The 10,726-nt window shown below is 37.6% G+C and overlaps 1 protein-coding gene across 1 annotated transcript; it reads left to right on the forward strand.

Moving 5' to 3' along the window:
* Positions 1–1,018: 1,018 nt before the first annotated feature.
* Positions 1,019–10,023, forward strand: LOC307152600 (5-hydroxytryptamine receptor 7). Its single transcript, XM_079861378.1, has 2 exons — positions 1,019–1,661; positions 7,336–10,023. Exons 1-2 carry the CDS (start codon positions 1,195–1,197, stop codon positions 8,084–8,086), a joined length of 1,218 nt encoding a protein of 405 aa, XP_079717504.1. The 5' UTR covers positions 1,019–1,194; the 3' UTR covers positions 8,087–10,023.
* Positions 10,024–10,726: the final 703 nt, after the last annotated feature.

Consider the following 10,726-nt stretch of genomic DNA (forward strand, 5'->3'; position numbering starts at 1 on the left):
AACCAGGTTACTTACTTTTTTTTAATGTTAAATATTAAAAAAAAAAAAAAATTGTTAACAATGCATTTATGAAACTGAATCAGAGAAACCATGAATGATTTTGTTGTTTTAAAATAGACCGTATAAAGATTATTATGGTATTACTATGATGGAGTAAATTAAAATATAAAGAGATCATTTGACAGTATAGAAGTCTATAAATATTGTACTGATGAGGTGATTATATAACAAACTATTAGGCTCCTAGGCTTATGGCTAATTTGATGTAGGCCTATTTTATGGTAAGTTTTTGAAGCCAAGATTCATCCCCAGAGGGCGACCTTCTACAGAGAGCTATGATGTTATGCATAAACATTAAAATATGAGCAAGGCGAGTGTTTGCTTTAATAAAATATAGCCAACCATCTGAATAAACCGTCTCAAATGTGTTATCATGCTGGAACATGGTGATTAAATATTTTTAATTTTATATCTAACACCATGCAGACCCAAAAAGGAGTATTTCGGAATTTGATCGATTATTTATAGGCTACTGAATGGATTAAAACTGCACCTCCTGAATAACTAAGCAATATTTATCTTATAGTAGGCTACTATCATAGCTTTCGTAATAGGCCTAGATAGATCTAATATTTAATATTAATATAAATATAGAAAACTTGACGTTGCTATGCAACAAAAATAATCCATAAGCATTTATCAACGACAACGTTATACTGTGGAATAAACCAGGATTTAACACTGTATTGGCCAATCAGACGCCAGAACTTTTCTTAACGACGTAGGATAGCCTTTTTAAATTAGGATATCATAAAGTTATTTAATATCAATAGCTATTCTTTTACCAACGCTGTGTTTAAGTGGCGTTAATTGAAAGCATATTTTAATTTCAAAACTAATATTTTATATTTTGTAGGCTAAGAGTGTTGTGCACTAGCGTCTGTCAGGGTTCACTGGCAGGTTCACTATTCTTCACAGAACGGCTCTCAGAACTACTTATAGCCCGTGTTTTGTTTCTCCCACTCAGCGGAACGAGGCTGAGAGAGTTCTCTGTGTTTCTCATCACCCTCCTCGGGTGTATTTTGTTGTTCGGACCGCTGAAGCCGGACTCGGAAAGTTCGTAGGCACCATGACGTTCACTGTCCACTTCAGGCGCGCGGAAGTTTTATTCACTGTCAAAATCTCGATACAGTGATGTTCACGACACATGGGGCTGAACTGGTTTCTTTTTCCAGAGAGACCGAAATCTCCTTTTTCAATGGGACAACTGAGTTTTCCCCCACTGTTCTATTAACAACAGCGGAGCCCAAAAGTAATGAGTCGTGCGGGGAGCAGCAGACTCTGAACCTGGACTTGACTAAAACTGTGGTCATTGGGATGATGCTGAGCACCATCACTGCGGTCACTGTGATGGGGAATACTCTGGTCGTTATTGCGGTGTGCGTCGTGAAGAAACTCAGACAACCGTCCAACTATCTGCTTGTATCTCTGGCTATAGCTGATCTTTCTGTGGCTGTAGCCGTGATGCCCTTTGCCATAGTGACTGACCTGACAGGGGGCGTCTGGCTGTTTGGGGAGGTTTTCTGCAATGTCTTTATTGGGATGGATGTCATGTGCTGCACGGCTTCAATAATGACTTTGTGTGTGATCAGTGTGGACAGGTAAGATCATATGAAGAGTTCGAGATTCTTTAAAGGTTTTAGTTCTTTTAAAGAAATTGAATTCATTATGTAGTTCTGGCAAATCATTTGACACTTTTTTTATTGACAAACGTTAATAGATGTTATAATGCCTAACATATCATTATTTAAATATGGGTTTGTTATGTATGCTTTGCTTGGCTATAGCCAAGATGTTATGGTTTTCAAATAATCATTCAAATAAGAATAATTTATAATTCAATTCATATTCAAATATTTTTTAAAACTAAATTATAAAAAATCTCTCTATATAATATAAAATCTATATAGCTTAGATATTCAGAATATTCTATGTTCTTGGCTGATTTTCAAATAATATACAACAAAATTATATAAAATCTATATATAGTATAAAATCTATATAGATATTCAATGAATTGTATATCCTTGGCTGTTATCAAGATGTTATGATTTTCAAATAATATGCAACAGAAATATATAAATCTATATTTTGTATAAAATATATATAGATAGGTTATTCAATCAATTAATTGAAAAATACCCTAAATAAAACTTATTATTATAACTTAATGATTTATTTTGAATTATATAAATAACCCATGTAAGAAATATTCACTGACATGCTCCAATATCAGTGTGAAAACCTGCCCCAACCTGTTATTCATCACACACACACACACACACACACACACACACACACACACACACACACACACACACACACACACACACACACACACACACAAATTAATGTCATAAACATTTATTTTGTTGAAATTTGAACTTGCTATTGCAAAATATGATAATTATGGAATTGTTCTTTGGAGGATAAAATCCACAATGTCCTAATTTTAGAGAGTTTTAAGAGTATCAACATTCAAATCTAAATGATGGAAGTATTTATGGAATTGTATTTTTGACTCCAAACCTAATACTAAAATATATCCCCAGTCTCCTTTATAATTGAAAGTGCATGAGCTACTGATCTGTTGGTTAAGCAAATATTGCACTGTTTATTAATGATTTTTTAATGAAAACTGAAAAGCATGTTGGGTATCCATTTCCATAATAATATATATATAAAAAAAAAAACGCACAAGAGCAACCCTAAATAAATAAACAGAACATTAAAAAATGCTTCCATGTAATTTGAGGCTATGAACTAGACTTTGAAGCTGCGTCCTGGTGCATATGCAATTTTGATGGTGTTCTTTGATAAAGTTCTGAGCTGGAACCCCAGGAGGTGAGGAGGACTGCGTGCTGGAACACCCTGCTTGGCAGCGGTTATTCGATTAAAATGTTAGGTCCTTTCACGAGTCTCAATGATAAGCGCTGGCCTGACAACGTGTATCTGCTGCCTAAATCTGAATGTTTCTGGCATTCGTGGGACAGTGCAATGTGTACCTGTAGATGCATGGAAGTAGAATAGCCTGGTGATTGGAGGTGGGCTGAGAATTATGCCTGTTTTTACAACCATCCTACACTTTGTTTCATGAGTGACTATAAAATTGCAAGGCTGCAAAACAGGTTTAGACTTTGACTACTTCACTAAAATTATACTGTGAATAGTACATTTTGCAAATGCTGAAGATAAATAATTCAAGGATTATAGATGGCTGTAGAAATATTCTCTTTTAACGAGCTTTGTGAAAAGTTTTCTCTACAACTTGAAGTCATTATTTAAGGCAACTTTAAGGCTTAAATTAGAAGATGAATGTTAAAATTACAAAATACCAACCAAATAAAGTCTCCATGCACCTGATGGAGATGTTTCTGTTTTCAATATGGCTTTTCATTTCAATACAAGAGCTAGTTTTTATGTTCCTGAACAACCTTCAATCCAAATGAGTACTATAGAAACTAGGTATACGGCATATATGAAATTATATGTTCTTCAAAGGGGTATGACTAGTAAAATCAGGTATATATTGCACACTTAATACCATTCATGAATGCATGTGAAAGCGAAAATACAACAGACATGAAAGATCCAATTAGTGTAATTTATCAATTTGAAAAGATCCTCTTAATAAAACTATTCACTTAAGGGGTTTGAAGGTCAGATTATACTGAAAGTACAGATCTCTAATAATGTCCCCTCAGATTTTTTCTTTCTTTGTTCTCGACTACTGCTGTTCTCTCAAGTTAATTTGCTCTGATACATTTGACGGTTCAAGAGTGCTTTTCATTACACATAACTGAATGCTGCGGTGCAAATTCAGTAATATTGATGTAATCTAAACATTACCACCCATAACAATCCTGTCATATTAAGACCTTCAATTTTGCTTTGATCTGTTTTTTCACTTTTTTCTTCCCTTCATGCTACAAAAAAACTCTTGCTTTGTGCTAGCTTCAGACAATCAGCTGCTACAACATAACATGAGTTCCAAAACCTACTGAGCTGCTTAGTTGCCAGCTTCAGCAATAGACAGCTTCCTTCTAAGTGAACTTCCTAATTGTCATGCAATCTCATTTGGAATGCTACAAACGGCATACAAATGGTGTTCCACTCAGAAGACTTGCATTTGACTTATTTAAAATCAATTTAGATTGCGATTTATAATTGCTATTAGCATGTTGCTAAGCTAACAGCGCAATACTCAAGCATAAGGGGCTTTCGCACCAGATAGTTCTTGGAACATAGTTTTAGGAACTAACCACCAGATTGGTTCCCTTGAACTAATGGTTCCCCTAGGAACGTTTACTGGTTGCATTCGCACCGCCAGTAGGAACTCAGAAGTGACGTAACCCGCAGTTGTTGTTGTGACTTTTATTTTGACCACGCTGAGAACGCCAGAGCCTTAAAACACAGTGCTTGCATTCTCCGTGTTCATTAGTTTACGATCTGACTAACAGTCTAATTAATATGTTATTAGATATAACTATTATACATAGAAAGTAGACAGTAATGAAAAGTTAGTAAGCCGTGTGGTTGATGTCCAGTGTTGCTAGCTGAGCAGAAGTACATAATCATGTTTTGCTTGGTCCCCTCAAAGTTGCGTTGGATTTTCTCCTCAGCGTAAAGTTTAAGAGGCCCATCTATCACTGTTTTCCATGTTCGTAGAGTTAGTTTGTGAAGTAAATATATAGGCTATAATCTGTGTGTTTACACAGCCTTTTAAAAAATGGCGGGTGCTGGTGTTTCACGTGCGTTTGGCCAATCAGCGTACACTAACGTCACTGTAGTTCCTATAAGTGCTGGTTTAGACCCGACTCTGAAGTAGGAGCTAAATTATTCTCCCCAAAATATTTCCTAGAACTAAAATAGTTCCTAGTTCCTGCGGTGTGAACGCGCCAAAATCCGGGTACTTTCGCCAATAGTTCTAGGAACTATGAAAAGGTTCCTCCGCTGTGAAAGCCCCTATAAAAACAGTATTGCTAATTTTAACCAAAAATATTAAAATAGTTATGGACTCTGTTATGGACACATTTGATTATTTTTATTTGGCAAGCTTTTGGAGTTTACCTTAGTTTTTGAGGTGGAGTACACCTATGATGCCTTAACTCAATGGGTTTTGCAACAGCAAATGTTGTTTTCGATATCAATTACAGCAGCAGCGAATGTTATGCTGTGATTACATCATGCCCATGACTGAAGTACATAGACACTGACTTAAGTGCTTTCTGATGATACTCAGAATGAAACGCATTCATCCACCTGTCTGTCTGAATGAAAGCTTGTTAATCTTACGTTTAGCATTAGCTGCTTTTGTCTGGTGCACTGTCTCTAATGACCAAATATGGCATTCAAAGCTTGGGTTTCGTAACTACCAATGTCTGTCCTTGCAGTCCCTTGTAATCCTTTTGCTGGTTCTCAAATCTTGTCTGACTCTTTAAGAATCACAGTAACTTCCGCTCATTTGCTTGACCTGCCGCTGTTAGCATCAGCCGTCCAATCTTGAGAAGTGCCCCTAGACTACATTGTTCATCTCGCATTTCACTACTGTTTTTAATCTAGTTATTCCTGTTTTCTGAGAGGCTTCTGCAAGTGTGCTGTATTTCATCCAGTATGACAGGAGGCAGAAAGAGCAAACTGGAGTGTAGACAGTACTCAACATCAAAAGATGCTACCCTGCTGATTGATATGAAAGCACAGTATTTGATGATGACATGAAGAGGCTTTCACTAATACTATGGCTCATATGTACTGTAGGGTTATTTGAACAAACCTTTTTTAAAAGTAAATAAATAAAGTATAATTTCTAATTTACCTTTAATATAACCTCCCAATTATATTCGACATCTTTAACTCATTATGTTTTAATTGTCTGTATAATAAACAAAATTAAAAAAGTTCAAGAGAGCAGTTTAGCAACTAATATAAAATGGTTTCATGGTTCAGCGATTTATATGGAGTTTCTGTGTAGGTGTATGAAAGGTTTTACCTACCTTAAGTGTCCGGTCCAATAAGTGTGTCTCTAAGCCCTTTCTTGATCAGAGGGATTCTCATGCGTGAAATGAAAGCTTTTATTTTTAGAGGTGGGCAAGGGTATAGAGACTTTCTGCTTTAGAAGGTAAAGAGAAGCCAATGTACCGTATATGCTATTCAAAATTTATAGAATCTTTAGTTACACTGAAGTCTTTTGAAATGCTCACTGCAGTGAAACAGATTTTGATGAAATCAGATTTTGATGAATGAATGCAGTGATTTGTGGGAAAATCTCTAGAGAATGTGATTTTTTTTTATTTTTTTTTATTTTTTAAATATAGCTTATTTTTGATTTATTTTTATTCAAACTCGTGTCACCAAAGCTAAACATGTTGGATCACAATAACCCCCAAGCCACAGCTCCAACTGTAAACTTTAGACGTGTGTTTCAGTCTCGACACTAATGATGTGGACAATGAGATCAGAAACATCTGTAACAGGCTATATTCCTTCTTTCATGTCCAAAGGTATACCTATAAGCATTACATGGTGACATTACAGAGAAGAGAGAGATGCAGCGAGAATTACTGCTAATGCAAACATTACATATTTATAATCCCTATTTCTTTTTGAAAGCTTTTGAAGCCATCTAGACTAGAGTGAAAATGCTAATGCTGTCTGAAACATTTTGACAAAGCCAACTGAAACTTTTTCCCTTGACACTGAGTGCATTCGTAAAGAAAGAACAACTGATTGTGAACCCAATCCAATACTGTTCTTATATGTATATGAATCCAATTGAGCGTCCAGAAAACTGAGTAGGTACTACATTTGGTGAGGAACGCAGGTCGTGTGCCTTTCGCTGTCAGTTGATTTACTACTCAGAATCTCAGCAGTAGTAGTAGGTCATCCTGGTACTTTACGCCTATTATGAATTTATGAATACTGTGATTTTGGACTTTTGGACACATTTCACACACTGTTTCTCCCCCACTATATGGTAGGGATATAGGCATATTCGGATGCTACTTTTGTTGGCCGAGTTGTTTGGTTAGTTGGATTGTCTGACATACCAGAGATTTAGCTGTGAACACAACGTCTTGTGTTTGTTGGCAAAATTCAGGTCATTAGGAATTTCTTGGGTCTGGCGCTTTTGAGGAATTTTGAGCCATATCTGGATTATACCAGGGTAGGTGTGAGATCTTTGGGTTCAGTCATTTTGAGGAATGCAGTTCTCTGCTAAAACGTGAAACATGTCATATGAAGTTACCTCATTAAACGCGTTATCCTCTGTTTCCGCAGATACCTTGGAATCACTCGCCCTTTGACCTACCCAGCGAGACAGAATGGACAGCTTATGGCCAAGATGATAGTCGGCGTATGGTTGGTGTCTGCATCCATCACTCTGCCACCATTCTGCGGTTGGGCTCAGAACGTCAACACTGCGGGAGTGTGTCTGATCAGCCAGGATGTGGGCTACACCCTCTACTCCACAGCTGTGGCCTTCTACATCCCAATGGTGGTCATGCTTTTCATGTATTACAAGATTTTCAAAGCTGCCCGCAAAAGTGGGGCCAAACACCACTTTGCCGCACTTCCCCCAATTCAGATGGCCTGTCCTGAACCAGCGTTGGCCACCGTAGAGGGGCTCTGCATGCAAGGGATGAAGAACCCTGCAGCTACCGAGGAGTTTTCCACCCTCTCCTGCCTGTTGAACCGTGAACGTCGGAGCGCCTCGATTTTCAGGCGGGAGCAGAAGGCGGCCACCACTCTTGGGGTGATCATGGGAATTTTTTCATTCTGCTGGTTGCCGTTTTTCCTCTTCACCACAGCGCGGCCGTTTATCTGCGGGCTGCTTTGCAGTTGCGCCCCTGTCTGGCTGGAGCGGGTACTGCTGTGGTTGGGCTACACCAACTCGCTCATGAACCCTTTCATCTACGCCTTCTTCAACCGAGACCTGCGTTCAACTTATAAAGACTTGTTACGCTGCCGTTATCGAAACATCAACCGTCGACTCTCGGCTATGGGAGTGCATGAGGCTCTAAAACTCTGACTGCTCTCAATCTGTTTATAATGGGATGGTGCAAAATATATCCTCTTGACTCTTCTAAAAGTCAAGAAACACAGTTTGGAAGGAATTCACTGGGAATCACAATAAGTCAGATTCATCAAAACATCCCAAGAGAGTGAAGTTTCCTACATAGCATCACTGGAAAAACATACTTCTTTTTTTAAAAACTTTAAAACATACCTATACACACAACTCATTGCAGTTTTCAACTGAAATGGCGTATGTTATTTTCAAACGCGATTTACCATTTAGTGGCACTCACCTGACATTTAATTTACAAACTGCCGTAATACTTACAACAACCATCTAAATAAAACATTGCCAGATTCACAATCAGTTTCAGATAGAGACTGAACATTCTTTTAGCACAACTCACTGGACATTTCATCGCTTTGAAAGTGTCACGAAACATCTTTTTGCGGAAATGTCGCCACAGGCACGTTTTTCCAGTGAGCTTAGGTTGAAAGTTTCAGGAACCTACATTCAACAAGTTGTTTCTTATTAATGTAATATTCACTGTTCATTCTGCACATTTCCTGCTTTTATGCTACAAAGCAACTTTGTCAAATCACCCCTCTGTGATGCAATCTGCAACACTCTTCATGTGGTGCGCTGAAGCCTGATCCAAGTCATGTGAAACGTCTTAAAGGCAGGGTAGGTGATTTGTTCCAGAAACATGTTTTGTTATGCTGGTTGAAAGTCTCTTTGCATCCTGATAGCAATTACTAAGTTAAGTGGTCTAAATGTATTTACATGTATATATATCGTCTGTGGAAGGCATAGGACTATGAAATGTTTGTCCAATCATTGAATTCGGTCCATATGTCCATATGTCCTACCTGCCTGTCAACACATGCACCTGCTCGCGCAGACATCACACGTCATCAGTGCGTTTCATGCTATTCAGAGTTAGACAGACGTCAGTCACCGAGCACCGCAACCGAAACAGCAGCTGCCTTTTACAGTTCCTCCTGAACCAAAACAACAAACTTATGCTGTGTTCACGCCATAACTACACCAAATTGTAAGAGACTTGAATTTATGCGTTTCAATGTCAATACTATCAATGCTAAAATGAATCTGCAGCAGTCAGGTGGTACAGGTCAGAGCTCATTAAGTTGTTTTTGCTCAGTATTATTGTAATGTTATGTCTCTTGTGAAGCTTTTGTTTGCTCTCAGGCCATTATCATGTGTTTTGAAGGAGGCGTGGCTTTGGAGACGCTCTGAAGGGAGGCTGGGATCTTATGCTTTCAAAGCTAGCTCGCTATTGCTAGGCTCTCCGAAAATTGCCTATACTCTACCTTTAATCCCTATCTGTTGTGCTTCTGAGCCTTGAATTTAACATGAGATAGCTTTATTTCTATGATGAGTGACAAAACATATGGTCTTTTCTTCAAAAATGAATACAGAAAAATTCATACACGATAATTTAAACAAATAAATAGGTAAAAAAAAATTATGTGAGTACTAATTTCAGATTTTTAATGATTTCTTCATCAGAAATGTTATGCATAGCTTCAGGTACTGTGTAAATATGCATGGAAGTCTATTGCATTATTAACCCTTGAAAAGTGTTTTTTATTAAATGTGTAGATATTAGGCCTGTGGCACATTGCCTCATTGTCTTTTGTTTTAGATCTGCACTTTTCACAATGTAAATGTGTTGTTGTCTGATGTAATGTAATCTAAACGGCGAAATAAATTGATTCACAAAGGGTTTCAAGAACTTTATATAGAAAGATTGTACATATTGTGACCACATGTGCTAAATATTATATTTATAATTTAAACTTCTTATTCAACATATGTTGTATCAGTATTCTGCTTGTACATGCTTTGCACTCAGTGTTTGTTTTGTAAGATGGTGTATAAACCTAGCTGTCTCAATACTCGTTTTCTTAATAAACATTACCCTAATGAATATTCGATTACACATGCATTTCATTAGCTTACGCTAGAAGCCCAAGTGTCTCCGATGCTTGTTTACCATGTGGTAGGTCTTGAATATGATCAGTGCAAATGTGTGTACTTAAAGTCAGCATTTTAATCAGACTGATGCAAATGTTAAAAAATTATACTGACTACTAGGTTTTGCACAGACAAGCACCACTAAGCAACCACCTAGAAAACCACTGAGAACATCCTGGCAACCACTTAGCAACACCCTATAGCAACCACACAGCAAAGTGACTGAGGTGCGAATAATACACTTTTTGTGCACTGCTTTTTGTTCTCCTGCTTTTCAGCTAAATAAATTTCTTTACCTTAATGGTAAATGTGAGTTTGCCATATTGAATGTTATGCTGTGTACAGCGATAATGACAAGAAATGTCTTTCTATTGATTTATCCTCAATAGAGCAACATACAACACAAACAGTGACTGTGTTCGAAAGCTTAAAAATGCTTCCTCCGGAGGCTGCATTCCAAGGTAGGAAGGCACCCAGGCAAGTCCAAATCCAATGATAGCTTCACTTCCTGTCTCCTGTGATTCCCTCATCTGATCGATTTTTGAAGGCGGCATAGATGTACCCTTCACTGCCTTTGATATCCCACAATCCTGTGCATTCGGCTCAGTTGAGCTAAAAAAATAACAATGGCGTCTGAAAGTTGCGGCTGGTGGT

The sequence above is a fragment of the Squalius cephalus genome (genome assembly GCF_949319135.1).
Source record: "Squalius cephalus genome assembly, chromosome: 24".
NCBI classification, from domain to species: Eukaryota; Metazoa; Chordata; class Actinopteri; order Cypriniformes; family Leuciscidae; genus Squalius; species Squalius cephalus.

Excerpts from the sequence above, each read along its gene's own strand:
- LOC307152600 (XM_079861378.1), top strand. The coding sequence starts at position 1,195 with ATGTTCACGACACATGGGGCTGAACTGGTTTCTTTTTCCAGAGAGACC. Across the intron at positions 1,662-7,335 it reads TGTGTGATCAGTGTGGACAG|ATACCTTGGAATCACTCGCC; the intron begins GTAAGATCATAT and ends CTGTTTCCGCAG.